A 17,876-nucleotide genomic window follows, 5' to 3' on the forward strand; every position below is an offset into this window, starting at 1 on the left:
CCTGTGTGGTCTGGAGATTTACAGTAGATACAACACTTGACTCTGGCGGACCCTCTGCGCGAATATGGTCAAGCAGGTGAGGACGGACGACGAGGCGGAGGTGCCCCTCGTCACTCGTCTTGCCATGCACATACGCGGTCGGGGGTCCTCTTCTGAATGTTACTCGGAGTGGCGTATTTTTTCGTGTGGTGTCAGTAGACAACATGGCCAAGTAAGGATATCCAGTGCAGTCCTGCGTGCACTGATTCGTCGAGAATGATTCGGGATGGACCGACATGCTGATAGGTAGAACATGAAGGTAAAGTGATACCACCCGCTTACTTCCTCCTCCTCTTCCTCTTCCTCCCCTCACCCTCCTGCTCTTGCCCCTCATCTGTCACCCCAGCAGCCCTAGCCACCGCTTCCCTCCTCACCTTCTCCGGCACTTGCCCCCAATACACCGCCTCCCTCGTACCCTCCACCATCTCCGCCTTCACCCCCTCCCCTCCTTCTGAAAAGCGGTCCACCAACGCGGCTGCATGCGCAGGCGTCTTTAGGCGGAGGTAGCACTGAAGTAGCATATCGTAGGACATAGTAAGCAGGGGAAAAAAAACGAAACGCACCATATCCATCCCCTTCTGGAAATCCACGTAGTCGATCCCATCCTCGCCCACGGCAGCAGCGAACAGCGCGCGCAACGCGGTCTTGTTCGTCCCTGGGTCAACGCCGCGCACGAAGACGAGGCACCCTTCGGGGAAGTCGCACGCGGGCTGGGGAGACGGAGGTCTCACGGGGGCTGCCTTCGAAGGAGGCACAGACCTCTCCCGCTCCTGATCAGTGTCATAACGCCGATCCTCTCCTCCCAGAGGAGGCCCCGCGCGCGCGAGCAGCCGCGCCCGGTACGCCGCGTACTCCTCGTGCAGCGCCTCCCACCTCTTCTTCGGGAGGCACCGCAGCCCGTGCCGGCGCGCGTCCTTCTGCTCTGCTCCCCGCGTCTCTCGTCCCTCCCCGCCTGCCGCCCACGGCCATGCCCGCACGAGCGCCTGCGCGAGCTCCGCGGAGGAGAGCGTGACGAGCGCGAAGCCCCGCCCCTTCGCATTCGCGCCCGCGCCCGCACTGCGGGTCGCATCGGGCAGGGCGACGTGCTGCACCGCCCCCGCGTTCGCCGCGAGCAGCGCAGAGACGAAGCGGGCGGTGGCGGGGAGCACGCGGTGCCCCGCCGGGATGTTCTCCTGTTGCGGCTCCGTCAGCACCCGCCCGGAGAGAGCGACCAAGGGCAAGCGCAAGCGCGGGCGGCACATACCACGTACACGGCGCATGCGTCCCACCCCTCTTTCGTCGGCCCCTGCCTGCCCTTCAGCGCCGCCCAGTCGCGCCTGCGCACTTCGTATCCCCCGCCCGCGCCCGCGCCCCCGCCCGACACGCGCCGGCCGTACCACGCGCCCCTGACGGGCTCGCGCACGACCATGCGCACCTCCAGCCGCTCCCCCGCCAGCTGCCGCACCGCTTTCGCGAGCGCGGCTTCGCCGGGGACTTGGCCCAGGCACGCAGCGCGGGTCGAGGCGGGCAGGAGGGTGCTTAGCGGGACGACTAGGTCAGCATCAGCGTTATGCGTGCGAGGCAGTGGGGGAAGGCAGGTAGGGGTGAGGAGAGGAATGGAAGGACGTACATCCTTCCTCACTCGTCTCCACCGCCATGCGCAGGTCCGGGTCCGCCCAGAGCGCGTAGTCGGACAGGGCGAGCTCGACGAGCGTCGCGCAGTCCTCGTCCGCGAGCGCCTTTTGCTTCCCTTTGGCATTCGCGGAGTCGTGATCGACGTCCGAGTCCTTGGGCTTTGTTGCATTGGGGGTGCCCGAGTTTGTATTTGTACCAACAGTCGTATTAGTCGATCCGCTAGCCCGTGCAGGCTCTTTCGTAGTCCGTGCCGCCCTTGCAACTTTGCGCGGTACGAAAGGCAAGCTGGAGGACTCGGCCATGATGAAGGTGGGACGCCAAGTTGGACGCGCCACCGCACTGATCGGCGACACACAGATCTCGACAGTTCACCAAGTCAACAAGACAACAGATTCAGAACGAAATCTACAATACACAACGAAAGCAGAGCTATAGTACAAAGCAACAACATGCAAGCGATATCTACCATCCCAATAAATTACTTGGATAGATGCAAGCAAATCCCTCCTGTCAAGTGTTCTCACCGCTCTACGACGCCGCCCCCATCTCCTGCCTCAGCCGCTCCCGCAGCGCCATTAGCGCCCTTCCCAGATGGTTCATCCCCTGCCCCAGCGGGCCCTCCCCCCACACCGGGTCGCTCGCCTCCGCGTAGATCAGGTCCGCCACGCCTGTGCTCAGCAGCAACTCCCTCAGCTCGGGGTGCTGCGTGAACTTTGCATACAGCGCCTCCTCCATCTACGGCACCATCAGCCTCGCCTCTAACATACACTAACACACACTCACATATCCCACCAGCTCCCGCTCAAATCCCTGTCTCGCAAACTCCTTCAGGCTCTCCGACAGCGGGTGCACCTCCGCCGGGTTCTCGCACGTCCGTATCCTCTCCGCAACGTCCTCCCTTCCGTTCTTCAGAAACTTGAGCGCCTCAAACAGGTGGAACGCGCTCGGGTACAGCGCCCCGTTGAACAGCACGCGGTGCTCCGAGTGCGGCAGGAACCCCGCCAGCTCCGTGTGGATATTGAACCGGATCGGCTGCGCGGGCGACGGCGTGCCCGACGAGCCCCGTTCGGGTTCGGCGAGAGCTGCGCCTGCGCCTGCGCCTGCCCGTTCGGCGTGAACATCTGCGGCATGGGCATCGCGTTCGACGGCCCCGGCGTCGGCGCAGGGATCACAGGCGGAATCGGCCCGTCCATCAACGCAGCCATACTCGGCATCCCCTCGTCCGCCCTCTCCCTCCCCGTCCAGCCCCTAAACAGCCCGCCCCGCTTATCCTTCTCCTTCCTCCGCAAGCTCCCAAAGAACCCCTTCTTCTTCTTCTTCCGCCGCGGGCGCCCCTCCGACCCGCTCTCGTCGCTCGTCCCGCTGAACTCGGGGCCGGGCGCGCGCGGCGGCGGCGTCCACGTCCCCGTCAGGTCGCGCGAGAGCATGCTCTTGTACGGCTCGAGCTCGTACACGTCCTTTGGCGGGCTCGGGAGCGGGTTCGCGATCGGAGTAAGCGGTCGTGGCCCTGGCGGCCCGAAGGCGTCGGCGGGGGCAGGAGGGAGAGGGGTGGGCATCGGCGAGTTTTGTCGGTCGGCATTAGGGTTCGGGTTTGAGTTTTCGGGCGCGGCGGTGTAACCATTAGGGTAGTGTGGTTGAGGGAAGGCCCCTGGTTGCTGCTGCTGAGTCATTTGCTGCGTCTGCTGCTGGGGGATCATCTGGGGGATAACGACGGGCTGCTGCTGCTGCTGCTGGGCCTGCTGCATCTGGACCTGGGGTTGAGGCATCTGCATCCCGGGCTGCATCTGCGCCTGCATCTGCGGCATCACCACCTGTGGCTGCATTTGAGGCATCACCATCGGCTGCTGGGGCACATAGTACTGCATTCCCTGCATCGCCTGCGCTTGCATCTGTGGATCTACATACATCCTCAGGCAACGCACTCCGATAGACAGACTACTTGCACTCACAAATTGCCTGCGGATACGCACCCATCACCTGCGGGTACTGCGCAACGTACCCATTGCTATAAATCGGGCGGGGCATGGTCGCCTGCGGGTACCCTGCATAACCCCCGTACCCATCGCGCGCACTCTTCCGCCGCCCGAGCCCGAAAAGCCCGCCGTCCTGCGCGCCGTACTCGCCTGGCTGCTGGTAAAGGAGGTTTTGCGCATATCCCGGGGCTGGGCCTGGCTGGAAGCGCGAGTTGCTGTTTCCCATCCAAGGGCTGGTATACTAGTAGAATGTTCAAACCGAGTGTGAGTCGTAGCGTGATCGTCAGAAACGTAGATGCGGAAGCGAGTAGTATCGTTAATGTGGCGTTCGTTCGTGAATGCTGGCGAGATAGGTGTTATATGAAGGGGAAAGAGGGATGATATAGCCGGATTGCGGGAACAGACCTGACTTGAACAACGCGGACTACACGCGGTAGAACCTCGTTATTCATAGACCAAACGCGATCGGTCAATTGACTTCAGCTCAACATTGCCCCCGAGTCGGCCCGCTGCAGAGCGGGCGTGAAGTGAGTCGTATTAGTGCCGCGAAGTGACCTCGACAGTCCATTGTTCTGACTCTGAGAGAAGCCATGCATGAGCACAAGCCGCTGGTTTGGTTGTACTCAAGCGAATAGACGACCTCAGAAGATGGGTGTCTATTAGAACGAGGCCTACGCGGTAATGACTCGAAGCCAGCGGTGCGAAGAGACGGTTGTGAGGATCACGAACCCTGTTCAACTTTTATTATGCGCTCAGGATTGGCGGAAAATGCGTTCTGACACATGGCAGAGGTGCCTGGACGGGCACTTGGCCACATCGTGCTTCGACATACATAACCATATCGAGGAGGTGCGCTGCCATATCAGGCGATGGTACTCAGCATTTCCCACGACCTAATGATACGAAGATGCAAGGAGACCAAAACTCTGTCGCGTATACCTCGACATAGTCGGTGTCGGGAGAAATGGATAAGTGAGGGTGTCTGCGCACAGTGTGCGCACACTCATTCAAATAATTGTTGGACTGTGCCCCACCTGGCCCGGAACTGTCCAGGCACTGTTCCTTCCCAGTAACCTTGTAAAAAAATTATCGACCGGTAGTAAGAATTACAGCAAAAGTTTGTTTAACATCCAGCCCTTGGTTTATTTATGTCATGAGCCGTCAACATTGTCTGCATCTGACGAAGACGCTTGTGTATACCAGCCTTGGGCTGATCTAGACAAAATAGATCACAAAATACGGACAGCGCGTTTCTTGGTCAACATACCCTGTTCCTTGAGAGAAAATGTACGCCGCAATGCAAGTACTCGCCTAGGCATACACAGCAGGGCCCAAGAGTAGCTTTCTTCTCGCGGGTGTCAGCGGACGGCAATGGGGAATTTCCCTCTTCTACATCAGAGTTCAAAGTACGATCTGTGGGTCTCAGGTGCAGGAATGTTATGTCCTTCAGTGGTGCTTCCACAAGCCCCGGTGAACTGCATTTCGGTCGTGAGAGCAGCAGTCCCCCTGTCTCTCGAAGTTGTATATCAGCCGACGTGCCGAGGGCTACCAGGATGACAATGAGAGTCGGGAAGAGGCCCTGTGGGAGGTGAGCCGAGGAATAAAAAGACAGGCGGAGGCTCGGTGCCTACCGTGCTCATGACGAGAAGGACTGAAGCCACGTCCTTCCAGAGTATGTTACCAACTGCATCGCTGGAAGACACCGAAGAAATGAATCCTACTTACCCCGAGGGTGTTGCCGTTCGATGACATGAAAAGCAATAGAAGGGCCGCGTATAGCGCTCCAGACTCGATCCTGGTAATGCATTGTTTTAGTCGAAGCTTCCCAGTTGCATGACTCTGCCATATCCTCACAGTATGTAAATCACGCACAAGTATTTTTTACCGTACGCCACACCCATCTCTCTCTTCGCATTCCACGGACCATCCACCAGGTGCGAAGTGCTGCGAAAGTGTTAGCCCAAGGTGTACACGAGGATGGACTCAACAACTGCACACTCACAGACAAGCAGTGTCATCAGAAGATTGGTAACAAACGTCGTAATATAGTATTTAGATCCTGCCTAGTCGGGTCCATTCTGGCGGGGATGTACCGCCGTAGGGGGTGTGGATGTTTACACCGTACTGCCGTCCCTGGATAATCAGGTAGGTGATACCAAATGCTGTGGATCATCAGAGATTCGGTCGTCTCGGCTACGGCGCAGAGCGCCTACCTGTCTCGCAGAGAAGGAGAAAGGAAGGAAAGATAATGAAGTTCCGCCTCCTATCCCACACCATACAGCACCTCCAAACCTTTGGAACCGGTAAACAATTTCGTGGTGCGAGCCCAAACATGGCGCGACCTCACCAGCAGCAGGTCTCCGACGAATCTGGGATATACGATGTTTGTCAGATAATTGGCCGAACGAAATTTGAAGGGACACTGGACCCTACATCCTCGTAATATTCGTAGGTAATGAGGTATTTGCCGGTCGTGAACATGTCAATCCCAAATTCGGCTGATGTTAGGACGAATGTACTGATTTCAGCGATCCAGAGGACACGCCTGATCGACCCGCCCGTTCGCGGGGAGAGTAGTGAACGAATACAGGAAGTAAATGCAATCATGTAGATCGCAGTGCCCCGTGTGAACGGGAGTGGTTCTGGGAAACAGGAGACTGGTCGGCTCACCGTACATAGCACACTCGAGCTAGATGAACATTGTCCACTTCAACATGGTGTACGATCGCAGGACCAATAGCGTACGTATAAACAGATAACATAACTCTTGTCATTGATACCAATTTCGATGAAAGCCAAGTAACGGACCTGCTGGGAGGATAGACCCATACCGCCGTCAAGTGATAGTACCCGTCATAAAGGATGGGCATGCAATAGTCCTTGACACATCACCAGCCAACATTTTTGAAGGTGGCGCGGCAGAGCAGAACAGTAATTCAGTAGTAAGGATCGATGATTTTCGAGTTGTATTGAAGCTGTGCTCCGTCGTCATTCTGAGGCTAACGAGGATAGCCAAGAGTGACGAGAGGAAACCTGACAAATGGATCAGGCTGCATCATCCGACAAGGTAAGGTTCAGACTAAGATCTTCATATGCTGTGACAATCCCTACTCCTTGTCACACTGGTACATCCAGAACACGCTGCAAAGCAGAGCGACACGACGAATTGAATTCTTCAAATCTCGAGCATGGCGGATGTCAGATAAAGGATCGTCAGAACGGTGAAGCGAACATGACACACTAGAAAGCAACAACATGAAAGGCAATGTGCCGTAGTTTTCATCTTCTCCTGTGAGGAGGGGGACTCCTTGACCGGCTCCTGCTCCTCCTACCCCTCCCTCGTCCCCGATACGCGGGCGGCGATTCCCCTCTCCTCGGCGGCGGCGGCCTCCTGTCCCTCGGCCCCTCGTACTCCCTATCACGGTTCGCAAAGTCCCCACGACCGCCCCCTCTCCCGCCGCGCGCCGGCGGCCCATTCGACTCCCCACGCCAATGCCCGCCGCCCCGCCCCGCGCCCACCGGCGCCAACGACCCTCCCCACCCCGCATCGCCCCCTCTCCCCGCCCCGCCCGCGCCCTTCCACCCATTCGCTGCCGCCGCAGCAGCCGCCCCCGCACCCTTCACGGCCAACTCTCCTCCGGCCCCGGGTACCGTCACGTTCTTCGGCAATATCACCGCGACGCACATGTAGTCGCCGGGCACGAAGCGCAGCTCGTCGAGCGTGCGCTCCTCCTTCTCGCGGTCGCTCAACTCCGCGCGCGCGTCCTCCGTCAGGCGCGGCGCGGGGTGGTCGAGCGAGCCCGGCTCGCCGAGGATGTCGCGCGAGTACACGATGCCGAGGTCTTTCTGCGCGAAGCGCCCGCGCGAGGCGCTATCGGCGTAGACGGCGCGGAAGGAGTAGCGCGCCAGCGGGTGGCGGTATTCGGGCGTCTGCGGCGCGGTGTTGCGCAGCGTAGTCAGCACTTCGCCGAGCGTCGCGTCTTTCCTGCGCTCATACGTTCATTTCAATCCAGGCAAAGGAAGGAAAGGGTTTGGACGAACCAAGTGTAGATTTGCTGCTCGTCGGTCGTAGGGAGCGCGCCATCCTCGAACACATTCAGGCGGTGGAAGCTCCCGATTTTGATGAACGTCCGGATGAGAAACGGGGCGGTCTGACAAGCGCATGAGTCCTAGAACGCACCAACGAAGGGACAGACCTCAGGCTCACCTTCTCCCTGTCGACGATAGGTCTCCCAGCGGGCGTCACTGTGTCCTCCATTGGTACAGTAGCTTGCACAGAGGTGAAGCAGGGGAAATGCAAGGTGTGCTTTGCTTACGTAAGCTAATAGACCGATCTTGAAGGGGCTGCGGCACGTGCGTTTTGGCGTCTGCTCTCCTCTGCCAGCCATGCTCGGGGGTCGGGTCTTTTCCCAACCACCCTGGCTTCTTGCCACTTGGGTCTCTTCAGCCAGCTAAGTATGAGCTCTCGGTCTGGCGCGGTTTCATCGGTAGACGCGGGAAATGTCCTCAAACGGAAGCTATCCGCGAGACACGATGGCGAAGATGCTCTGGAGCCGGGAACCGGGCCCAAGAAACGGACCATGAGCCTCGTCATCTCCATACCCGCAGACGCCGACGTGAAGCTGAAGCAGGAGATCCACGAAATCCTGGGCAGCGGCGAACACGACCCCTCGTCGCCCACCCCTTCCATCTTCGCCGATCTCCCGCCGTTCGAGCAGGACGGCCTGGACGAAGGAGACTCGGCAGGCACCGACTCCGACTCCCTCTTCGACTCGTCTGACTCGGACGAAACCGCTGCATCGTCCAACATCACTGCGACCACCGTAGGCCCCGCAAGCCGCACCGCGCCGCCCGTCCCGGGGCTCTTCTTCGACCCCACCCTCCTGCTCCCGCCCGACCTCGCCGCGGACGTCTTCACGCAGTGCATGTCCACCTACTTCACGCACCCCTCCGTCAACCAAGCTATGCTATTCGCGCGCGCCGGCTCCTCCTCGCTCCCGCCGTTCCTCTCCTCCCTCCTCACGCACCTCGCCGCGCTCCTCCGCCCCGCGCTCCCGCCAAACACCCACGACCTCCTGTTCGCCGCGCGCGGCCGCGCACGGCAGGCGATCGTGAATCTCTACCACCCCGGCGAGGGCATCACCCCGCACGTCGACCTGCTCGACCGCTTCGGGGACGCGATCGTCGGCGTGAGTCTGGGCAGCGGGTGCGTGATGGACTTCGCAAGGGCGGGGGATAGGGAGGAGAGGTACGCGGTTTATCTCCCGCCTAGGAGCACGATTGTGATGTGTGGGCCGGCGCGGTATGACTGGACGCATGGGATCGAGAAGCGGGGCGAGGATTTTGTGGAGGGGGATGGTGAGGGTGTGCCTGCGGAGGTGCTAAAGAGGGGGGTGAGGATCAGTGTGACGTTTCGCTGGCTGCTGCCGGGCGCGGATGTTGTAGGATCGGAGACTGTGACGGAATAGCGTTATGAGGAACCTTGTTCATCGGGTGGTGTATTTGTGCTTCATTTGTGGTTGAGTCATGGGACTATTGTATCTGTTGGACTTGTCAGTTAATGTACACCGGGAATATATAGAGGGACTCACCATACATGAAATGCAGCCAGCTCATGATCCGTGAATGAAGCTTACCGCCATATCTCGAGCAGCTCAGCATAACACTTCATGCAGAGTGGGAGGGAAAATATGATATAGCCGACAACATCTAATAACGTACGAGAGCGTGCTGATACATCCTATACATTGCGCTTCACTGCTTCTCACCGCCTTGCATCCGCCTCTTGCACCCCCCGAGCTCTCATAGACCCCCACGGAGGGCGAGGACCAAGTGCAGGACGGCGCCCGCGGTGATGTTAAAGTCCCGTGCCGTCTTGTCATCCGGCCTGGTCTCAAGTTGTCAGACATACCGACACAGCGGAGTGGAAGATAGCTCACATCTGGCGCCCGCTAAAGATCAGTCGCTGCTGGGGCGGTGGCACGCCGGATTGCTCCTCGACTTTCTCTTTGATTCGGGTGATCTGTGCGGAGTGGCAGAGGGGAGATCAGGGAGTGAGTGGGCGATACGACGCGCTGGGCAACAGTGCGCACCTGATCATCTGGATCGATGTCGAGCTCGATCTGTTACGAGCGAGTCAGGATGAAGCGTGGTTGGAAAGCAGAGGGTGCCGCTGTGACAATGGGCGCGTGCATACCTCTTTGCCCGTTAATGTCTAAATGGCGGCATTAGCAAACACGACACGACAGGAGCAGAATGCCACAGACCTTGACTTTGATCAACATGTCGGCCGACCTGGCGTGTCGTAAAAGTGAGCGTTGGTGGAAGAGGAAGGCAAGAGACTCGGACCGTCACAAAGGTCGGTGGCGTACAGATACCGATAAAGGCAACCTCGGCGATGTACGAGATCATCGTTTATCTAGCCGCGAAAGGGCGATATCTGTGTTACATGTAAAACAGAACTATGGATGCAAGAAACTTTGAAAATTTGAATAATGTAGCTGTCCGACGCGTAGTTGCTTGGAATACTGAGTAGATGACCCTCTTTACAGTAAATTGTATTCATCCGAGGCCATACACACTCAAAACATTGACATGTCATCATCAGGACATTCTCGCTTTTCGCACGCTTTCTATTGTCGTGATGTTTATGTCCGAGTCAGGCTCGATGAAGGCTATCACTTCACATTCATCAGTCAGTACGTCGGTTCATTCCGAATCGTTCTGAGCGGATTAGAGATTTCATCAAGATCTCATGCTCACCCTTTTGTACTTGTCCAGGTTGGTCAGTTGGTATGGTATTCTGCCAGTGCAATGCATATCACGACCCGCGACATGCAGTAGTGCCAGTGGTCTGAACGCTACGTGCTTACTCTGACTCGACTCTCGGCACATTAGCTCGCGAATATTGATTCTTAGGCACCCGCGGAGCATCGCGCTCGCATACACTTTAGCCTGGCGTTGACAGAAATCCATACCGTGACGGCATCCGTCAGTGGTCAACTGTATACGTATTGCATTGTCGGAGTCAAACCCCACACCCGGCCTGCGATGCAGTAGTAGAGCAGGTCTGCAGCCATCTCGACCTCCGCCATATCAGCACATCCCGCGTCATGTTCTCCCCCGGATTTTCTCCGTATAGGCTGGTACAATGGTCAAGAGGTCCCGGGCGCTCTTCCGCACCAACGTCTCCTGCTCCGCATTCCGCAGAATTCTAGATTGCGGGCCCTCATCCGAGATCGGCGAGGATGAAAATGCTTCCGTTCTCACTTGCACTCGCCTGGCTTCTCTTGCCCAAAGCACGGTATGCTCCATCAAGCTCGTGCCAGCGTGCCAGACGTTTACTGGGTCATTGCAGGCCGCTTTAGCAGAATCCAGCTACTGCAGGTCCGCAAATATCCCCGTGACCAGATAAATAGCTTTAAGTCCCTTATGAAGCATATTTTCGCTCACGAGGGCCTTCAAGGGTATCTATCTGGAGTTTCCATGGGACAAGTGGTTCTTAGGACGCCTCTGTGCTTGTGCATTTGCGGTCCGGAACTTGAAATAAATTCGCAGCTGGACATTGGCGGGACCCTTCGCGCCTATCTCCCCTGTCTCTGAACGCGATTATGGTCGAGCAGATGAAAACCAAGGACGAAGTGGAACCGCCTCTCGTCACTCGTCTCGCCAAACAAGACAAGGTGCCATGGTACAGGAAACCAAACCTGCGCAGATTATACATTGTCATGTTGCCGACCTGTCTCGGCGTCGAGATGACGAGCGGGTAAGTAGTTCCATCCACCCTTCTGCGGATTTCTCTCTAAACTCGACTCGAGTTTCGACTCTTCAATGATGAACGGCTTACAGGCCGTTGGTACATGGAATAACTGTAAGTCGTCACTGACGTCCGAGTCACTAGCGGCGGATAGATTATAACCTACGCGTATAGTTTACAACCACCCGCGATCAACCATGCTGGGCCTCATGTCCGCGCTCTACTCGCTCGGCGCAGTCGCTGCGCTCCCCTTGACTCCCTTCATCAGCGACAGACTCGGCCGGAGACGGTCTATCGTGTTCGGCAGCGTTTTCATGCTTATCGGAGCGATATTACAAACCGCCTCGCAGAATTGTGTGCATTTATTATTGACTAGATGGGCGATGAATCAAGCTAATCCAGTCGCGCAGTCGCCATGTTTGTCATCTCGCGCTTCATCCTCGGGTTCGGCATCCCCTTTGCCATCGTCGCCGCATCCTCTCTCGTGAACGGTGAGTGTCTTTGCTTGGTCATCACGCCCATTTGTTGAGACCCTCTCAGAAGTATCGCATCCCAAGGAAAGGGCGATCGTAAGCTCGCTCTTCAATTCGTGCTGGTTCATCGGTAAGTTGGCCCTGTGAACACCCACCGCCATTTCCTGACGTTGAACGGGCAGGCGCGATCGTCGCCGCGGGCGTCACACTCGGCACCTTCGCCATGCCGAACAACTGGGGTTGGCGCATCCCATCCGTCCTGCAGACCATCCCCAGCATCCTGCAGATCGCCTTCATGTGCTTCCTCCCCGAGTCGCCAAGGTGGCTCGTATCCAAGGGCAGGCACGCCGAGGCCCTCGCGATCTTGGTGAAGTACCACGCCGAGGGCGATGCGGACTCGGAGTTCGTGAAGGCCGAGTTTGCGGAGATTGAGAAGACGCTGGAAATGGAGGCGGAAGTGGAGAAGAGGAGCTGGATGGAGATGGTCGCGACGCCCGGCATGCGGCGGCGTCTGCTCGTGGGCTCGTTCCTCGGGCTGGCGACGCAGTGGAGCGGGAATGGCTTGACTTCGTCGGTGTCTCCCTACCGTCCCGGAGGCGCGTGTGATACTGACTTGAAGGTGGTCATGATGGTGCAGGTATTTTCTCGCGCAGATATTGAACAATGTCGGCATCACGGATAACCGCACCAAGAACCTGATCAACCTGGCGATGACCTGCTGGAGCTTCATCAACGGCACCATTATCGCGCTTACGATGCCGCGGTTCAAGCGCCGCACGAGCTATTTGGTAAGTCTGAATATTCCCCAGGGGTGTGTGGGAGGCTGTGGCCTGACGGAATGTTCTGGTAGATATGCACCATATCGCTCCTTTCGATATTCACCGGTTGGACCATTGCGAGTGCGAGATATGCTATGACTAGTGACCAGGCGTCATCCACAGCCGTCATTGCGTAAGTATTGTTTGCATCGCGGTATTGTCACTCCTGCTGTGGCTGATCATAGACATACAGGTTCATTTTCCTGTATAGCCCTGCTTACAACATCGGCTACAACGCTCTCTCTTACAGTGAGTGATATTTTGCATTGCCAAGTGGTCAGCACGTAACACCCACACCCTTCAGCATTCCTCGTCGAGTTGTTCCCGTACCACGTCCGCTCGAAGGGACTCACGATATTCCAGTGGTGGAGCCGGGTGGCGACGTTCTTCAACCAGTTTGTCAACCCCATCGGTGTCGCGAACGCCGGTACGTCCCACAGCAAGAGTCTAGGCAGCTTGTGGCCCTTGTTGCTGACAGTCCATTGATGCATCAAGGATGGAAGTATTACATCAGGTCTGTCTTTCGTGCATCCATGACCAAATGAGTGAGTCTCAAGCTGTGGACTGCAGTTACTGCGTCTGGCTTGTTTTCGAAGTAATATTCGTGTACTTCCTGTTCCCGGAAACTGCCAACCGGTCCTTGGAGGAGCTTGCGTTCCGTGCGTCTCTTGGATCTTTGTCTTCAAGTTGCCCTGTATTGATTGACTGGCTGCTTGCCTTTGTAGTATATGAGGGCGATCAGATGCGGCTGGAGCAGGAGAAACGGGTTGAACATGAGATCAACGATGTGCGGGCCGAGGGACACTCAGATACGCCGTCGGACGGCGAAAACGACGCGAAGGCCCTCATGTGAAGGTCGTTCGGGACGTCATGCTCTTCTACTTGGGGTGTTATTTTAGAGCTCGGTGGCGCCATTCCGCTCTTATGGTATTTGATACTTGGGGTAAGTCGAAGGGGTACGGAAGAAATGTACGCGCCAGAGGAACTGCGAGCGCTCAGCATGTAGGACGTGCTCCTAGCTCGCCGTAATGCGGAAGCAAAAGGTTTGTGCGACCAGCGCCCCCGACGCCGACCGGTCACAAGAGAATGTTGTTCAAATTAGCCCAGGCCCTCCTGTCTACCTCACGGCAACGCTTGAAGGGCTCTACTTTCTGTCTTCAGGCTCTGACTAGCTCAAGGTCACCCGCATTATGTTCTCTGTCCGGGCTTTCTCCGTGTAGGCTCGTGCGATGGTCAAGAGACCCCGGCGCCTCTTCCGCTTTAAAAGCATCTGCTGCTCGGCATTCCGATGCGATGTAGGCGTCGTGTTCGTCTGTGCTGTGCGTGCTTGCCTCTGCCGCTACCTCGCATGGTCTGCCTTCTGTTCCTGAACTTTACTGCCTCCTTGAATCAGGAATAGGTCGCATCTACTCCACCACAATATTTACCAAGCCCCGTGACTTTTTCTAAGTAACCTTGAAGGATCTCGTGAAACGGTGCCTTGCTCACGAGGGCCTTCAAGGTTGGCTATCTGGGGTATTCATGGGATAAGTGGCACTTGGAATGTTGTTCTACTTATGTATGCGGTTCCGGAAGGCAAAGACCCGCTTTATATATTCAACATAACCTGGGAGGGATCCCGTTTGCCCACTCTATGCCCTTCCTGACGGAAAGCATGCTTCATGAAATGAAAGTGAACGATGGTTCGGCCGTCCCTCTGGTCACCCGTTTGGCCAAGCAAGACAAGGTGCCGTGGTACGAGAAACCGAACCTGAGGCGGCTATATTTCGTTTTGTTTCCGACATGTCTAGGCGTCGAAATGACCAGCGGGTATGTATATCCTCCTTCGAAGTTGCTTACCTGTGTAAAATCGCTCCAAGCTTCGACTCGTCCATGATGAATGGTTTGCAAGCAGTCGGCACATGGAATAACTGTAAGTCTAATGCAGCGTCAGAGCTCATTATAGCTCAAACGCCTTTGCACAGTTTATAACCATCCGCGGTCTACCATGCTTGGGCTCATGTCCGCCCTGTACTCCCTTGGTGCAGTGGCGGCACTTCCGTTCACCCCTACCATCAGCGATAGATTGGGCAGAAGACGGTCTATCGTGTTTGGCAGCGTGTTTATGCTCATCGGCGCTATATTGCAGACTGCCTCCCAAAATTGTAGGAATGAAGTGAGGCTTATAGACTGATCTGACCTGGTTTGCAGTCGCCATGTTCGTCATCTCTCGCTTTGTTCTGGGGTTCGGGATACCCTTCGCTATCGTGGCCGCTTCGTCTCTGGTAAATGGTGAGCATTATGCAGAGGTATTTCAGACATCAGCGCATGCTGCGCCCAGAGCTGTCCCATCCGAAGGAAAGAGCGATTATCAGTTCGCTTTTCAATTCATGCTGGTCTATAGGTAAGCCAAGCTTTCAGGCTCTCGTAAGGAATATGCTCAGGGGGCGCGGTCGCTAGGCGCCATTGTCGCTGCAGGGGTCACTTTGGGAACATTCGCAATGCAGACCAACTGGGGCTGGCGCATCCCCTCCGTTCTCCAGACCATCCCTAGCATCCTGCAAATTGTATTCATGTATTTCCTCCCGGAGTCGCCACGATGGCTGGTATCGAAGGGCCGGAGTGCGGAGGCCCTGGCAATACTGACTAAGTACCACGCTGAGGGGGACGTCCACTCAGAGTTTGTGAAGGCCGAGTTTGCGGAGATCGAGAAGACGCTGGAGCTCGAGATGGAGGTGGCGAAGCGCAGCTGGCTGGAGATGGTCGCGACGAGCGGGATGCGGCGACGCGTGCTGGTCGCGTCGTTCTTGGGCCTCGCGACGCAGTGGAGCGGGAATGGCCTCACTTCGTTCAGTGTCTCATTGATGCGCTTATATCCTAGGTATTCTGATACCAGGATTGTGCTGCAGATATTTCCTGGCGCAGATATTGAATAACGTCGGCATCACGGACAATCGGACGAAGAACCTCATCAACTTGGGTCAGACGGCTTGGAGCTTCGTCAACAGCACCCTCATCGCTCTTACGATGCCCCGGTTCAAACGCCGGGTGAGCTATATGGTATGATTCGACAAACACCAGTGGCTCGAATTGTTACTCAAACGTCTTCGAAGATATGCACCATATCTTTGCTCTCGATCTTCACCGGATGGACGATTGCGAGTGCCAGATACGCCATGACTGGTGATAAGGTCTCGTCCACCGCCGTGATAGTGTGAGTACTGAAGACCACTTCACATCGTTGGTTCCGTTCTCCATAACTCGTCGGCCTACAGGTTCATCTTTCTGTATAGCCCGGCTTACAACATTGGCTATAACGCTCTCTCGTATAGTGCGTGATATCATTGGCCGACGAGTTCCTTCAGAACTGAGACGTGCCTTTCTAGCGTTCTTGGTTGAGCTCTTCCCGTATCATGTCCGTTCTAAGGGACTCACCGTCTTCCAATGGTGGGGCCGAGTGGCGACTTTCTTCAACCAGTTCGTGAATCCCATAGGTATCGCGAACGCAGGTGCGTCTTTCCACAGCACCTCCATTTTCTCGTGACTCATTGGCTGAGAAGGTTGGAAATACTACATCAGGTTTGCGTTGTTTCTTATCTGTCATGCAGCCGAGGTCTCACGTCTCGTAGTTACTGCGTCTTCCTCCTCTTCGAAGTCATATTCGTGTATTTCCTATTTCCTGAGACTGCAAATCGCTCTCTGGAAGAACTCGCGTTCTGTACGTTTGCCAGCGCCCTATGCACCTCTCGCCATCGTCTAGCGCTCACGTTGTGTTGCCACCAGTATATGAAGGTGACCAGATGCAGCAGGAACAGGAGAAGCGGGTCGAACATGAGATCAAGGAGCTGCGAGGGGAACGCCCTCCGCAGACAGCTTCTGACTCGGAGAAGGATGCCGAGGAGTTTGCCTAACAAATGAAGGTCGCTCGATGCTTACCTCTGTTAAGTCCTGCCCGGGCTGGCTACCTGAGAGACGAGAGAGGGTCCGCCTTGTATTATTAAATGTCTTGCATGTTATCAGGAAAAGCCCGAAGCCCTAATCGCCTACTAGTATGTATGGCGCCTGATAAGTCTGGCAAGCTACAAGCTCGGCTAATTGACTACAAACATTTGTAGTGGGTATTACCTCGAAATTTGTAGTGATGATAAGTAAAATTCTGTTGTTGGACTACAAACATCGTGTATTGAAGGGTGCAGGAGCCAATCACAGATCGTGAATCGAACTCAACGCGGCTCCCACGCTTACAAACGTCTAACGAGCCTGATTAGAGCTCGGTGAATTACTCTCCGCTCGACAGCGTTATCAACGTTATTAACAAAAATTGTAGTTATTAACATGTAATTAACATTGTCAATAACCGAAAGGCCACATTTGGCCACATTCCGTGTCCTCGACAGTACATTCGAGTCGGTGCTCGTAAAACACATCCCTAAGGCCTCAATAAATGTAGAGACATGTTTTCTTTGGAGCACTTGAAAGCCTTCGTAGGAGCAGTACTGTGAGGAACAAGTCATCGAGCAGCGTGAGAGACCAGGCTTAGCACACGACGAAAACAACCTCATTCCCTGGACAGTAGGTGGCATAACTGTCTCGTCCTCCGTAGAGTAGGCTTGATCCTGCGCCTCTTAAAAAAGACTTAGTAGACGAGCAACTGTCTTTAATGGAGGCTTGTACCCGTTTAGTATCAGCGTCGCAGAAGTCCCCCCCAGGCTCTCGCGCGTGCTCAAAAAGGCAGGATTCTCCGCCCAAAACGGCAGATGCACATGGTTGGCATCTGCCGGACCTCGGCACGTATATAGTCTCGACCTCTTCAACGGTTCCTCTACCCTACACCGAGGGTTATACTGCCTCTAACATACGCGCTGAATGCGCAAGAGCGCATAGAACCTCATGTACACAATTCCTTTAAAGTGGGGGGGTCGAGGCACTAAATGTGGCCCAGTAGAAGCCTTACTGGGATCAAAAATCACGCTGAGAGAACTGTAGCTTTTCAGACTGTCTCCTACTGTCAATGGGGTGTCCCAAAGCTCAGTAGCTCCTCCTGGTACATTATCTACAGGATAAATTACAACTACTAGGTTATAGTGCTGCGAGCACAACGAGGAGTCAACAGCACGAAGTTCCTTGCCGTATGTTCGGCAAGGTCCACGCACGTGGTTTACCACTGCTGCGGCGCCCCAGCTACTCGTTTGGGTGGTGTTCACTTCCAAAAGCGGGCTAAGGG

General features: G+C 56.1%; 6 protein-coding genes across 6 annotated transcripts; 3 read left to right on the plus strand and 3 right to left on the minus strand.

Moving 5' to 3' along the window:
- Positions 1 to 175: 175 nt before the first annotated feature.
- On the minus strand, positions 176 to 3,913 carry GLOTRDRAFT_135911 (DUF1768-domain-containing protein). Its single transcript, XM_007863839.1, has 8 exons — positions 3,603 to 3,913; positions 2,861 to 3,550; positions 2,437 to 2,753; positions 2,186 to 2,388; positions 1,649 to 1,992; positions 1,283 to 1,569; positions 603 to 1,211; positions 176 to 548 (listed from the first exon to the last, which is right to left on the minus strand). The coding sequence occupies exons 1-8, from the start codon at positions 3,850 to 3,852 to the stop codon at positions 318 to 320; spliced, it is 2,931 nt and encodes a 976-aa protein (XP_007862030.1). The 5' UTR covers positions 3,853 to 3,913; the 3' UTR covers positions 176 to 317.
- A 2,695-nt stretch (positions 3,914 to 6,608) lies between these two features.
- On the minus strand, positions 6,609 to 7,890 carry GLOTRDRAFT_135912 (uncharacterized protein). Its single transcript, XM_007863840.1, has 3 exons — positions 7,834 to 7,890; positions 7,668 to 7,777; positions 6,609 to 7,611 (listed from the first exon to the last, which is right to left on the minus strand). The coding sequence occupies exons 1-3, from the start codon at positions 7,882 to 7,884 to the stop codon at positions 6,906 to 6,908; spliced, it is 867 nt and encodes a 288-aa protein (XP_007862031.1). The 5' UTR covers positions 7,885 to 7,890; the 3' UTR covers positions 6,609 to 6,905.
- A 235-nt stretch (positions 7,891 to 8,125) lies between these two features.
- Positions 8,126 to 9,236, plus strand: GLOTRDRAFT_69908 (uncharacterized protein). The gene has a single exon (XM_007863841.1). It carries the CDS (start codon positions 8,207 to 8,209, stop codon positions 9,092 to 9,094), a length of 888 nt encoding a protein of 295 aa, XP_007862032.1. The 5' UTR covers positions 8,126 to 8,206; the 3' UTR covers positions 9,095 to 9,236.
- Positions 9,237 to 9,302: 66 nt separating this feature from the next.
- Positions 9,303 to 9,961, minus strand: GLOTRDRAFT_54463 (ubiquitin). The gene is made up of 5 exons (XM_007863641.1): positions 9,893 to 9,961; positions 9,823 to 9,840; positions 9,719 to 9,748; positions 9,566 to 9,648; positions 9,303 to 9,513 (listed from the first exon to the last, which is right to left on the minus strand). The coding sequence occupies exons 1-5, from the start codon at positions 9,908 to 9,910 to the stop codon at positions 9,429 to 9,431; spliced, it is 234 nt and encodes a 77-aa protein (XP_007861832.1). The 5' UTR covers positions 9,911 to 9,961; the 3' UTR covers positions 9,303 to 9,428.
- A 1,275-nt stretch (positions 9,962 to 11,236) lies between these two features.
- Positions 11,237 to 13,526, plus strand: GLOTRDRAFT_125225 (general substrate transporter; the record flags this gene model as incomplete). Its single annotated transcript, XM_007863842.1, has 13 exons — positions 11,237 to 11,391; positions 11,444 to 11,496; positions 11,557 to 11,736; positions 11,793 to 11,873; positions 11,923 to 11,985; positions 12,038 to 12,425; positions 12,493 to 12,643; positions 12,706 to 12,806; positions 12,867 to 12,922; positions 12,978 to 13,100; positions 13,169 to 13,187; positions 13,244 to 13,332; positions 13,399 to 13,526. The coding sequence occupies 13 exons, from the start codon at positions 11,237 to 11,239 to the stop codon at positions 13,524 to 13,526; spliced, it is 1,587 nt and encodes a 528-aa protein (XP_007862033.1).
- A 780-nt stretch (positions 13,527 to 14,306) lies between these two features.
- Positions 14,307 to 16,563, plus strand: GLOTRDRAFT_125226 (general substrate transporter; the record flags this gene model as incomplete). Its single annotated transcript, XM_007863843.1, has 13 exons — positions 14,307 to 14,482; positions 14,533 to 14,585; positions 14,638 to 14,817; positions 14,864 to 14,944; positions 14,994 to 15,056; positions 15,113 to 15,500; positions 15,562 to 15,712; positions 15,766 to 15,866; positions 15,928 to 15,983; positions 16,039 to 16,161; positions 16,213 to 16,231; positions 16,282 to 16,370; positions 16,436 to 16,563. 13 exons carry the CDS (start codon positions 14,307 to 14,309, stop codon positions 16,561 to 16,563), a joined length of 1,608 nt encoding a protein of 535 aa, XP_007862034.1.
- Between the last annotated feature and the right edge of the window lie 1,313 nt (positions 16,564 to 17,876).

The sequence above is a fragment of the Gloeophyllum trabeum genome (assembly GCF_000344685.1).
Source record: "Gloeophyllum trabeum ATCC 11539 unplaced genomic scaffold GLOTRscaffold_00002, whole genome shotgun sequence".
NCBI classification, from domain to species: Eukaryota; Fungi; Basidiomycota; class Agaricomycetes; order Gloeophyllales; family Gloeophyllaceae; genus Gloeophyllum; species Gloeophyllum trabeum.

Excerpts from the sequence above, each read along its gene's own strand:
- GLOTRDRAFT_69908 (XM_007863841.1), top strand. The coding sequence starts at position 8,207 with ATGAGCCTCGTCATCTCCATACCCGCAGACGCCGACGTGAAGCTGAAG.
- GLOTRDRAFT_54463 (XM_007863641.1), bottom strand. Across the intron at positions 9,649-9,718 it reads ACATCGATCCAGATGATCAG|ATCACCCGAATCAAAGAGAA; the intron begins GTGCGCACTGTT and ends CACTCCGCACAG. Across the intron at positions 9,514-9,565 it reads ATCTTTAGCGGGCGCCAGAT|GCCGGATGACAAGACGGCAC; the intron begins GTGAGCTATCTT and ends ACTTGAGACCAG.
- GLOTRDRAFT_135912 (XM_007863840.1), bottom strand. The coding sequence starts at position 7,884 with ATGGAGGACACAGTGACGCCCGCTGGGAGACCTATCGTCGACAGGGAG. Across the intron at positions 7,778-7,833 it reads CTATCGTCGACAGGGAGAAG|ACCGCCCCGTTTCTCATCCG; the intron begins GTGAGCCTGAGG and ends TGCGCTTGTCAG. Across the intron at positions 7,612-7,667 it reads GAGCAGCAAATCTACACTTG|GAAAGACGCGACGCTCGGCG; the intron begins GTTCGTCCAAAC and ends GTATGAGCGCAG.
- GLOTRDRAFT_135911 (XM_007863839.1), bottom strand. The coding sequence starts at position 3,852 with ATGGGAAACAGCAACTCGCGCTTCCAGCCAGGCCCAGCCCCGGGATAT. Across the intron at positions 2,389-2,436 it reads AGCGGGAGCTGGTGGGATAT|ATGGAGGAGGCGCTGTATGC; the intron begins GTGAGTGTGTGT and ends ATGGTGCCGTAG. Across the intron at positions 1,993-2,185 it reads CAGGAGATGGGGGCGGCGTC|TGCGGTGGCGCGTCCAACTT; the intron begins GTAGAGCGGTGA and ends GTCGCCGATCAG.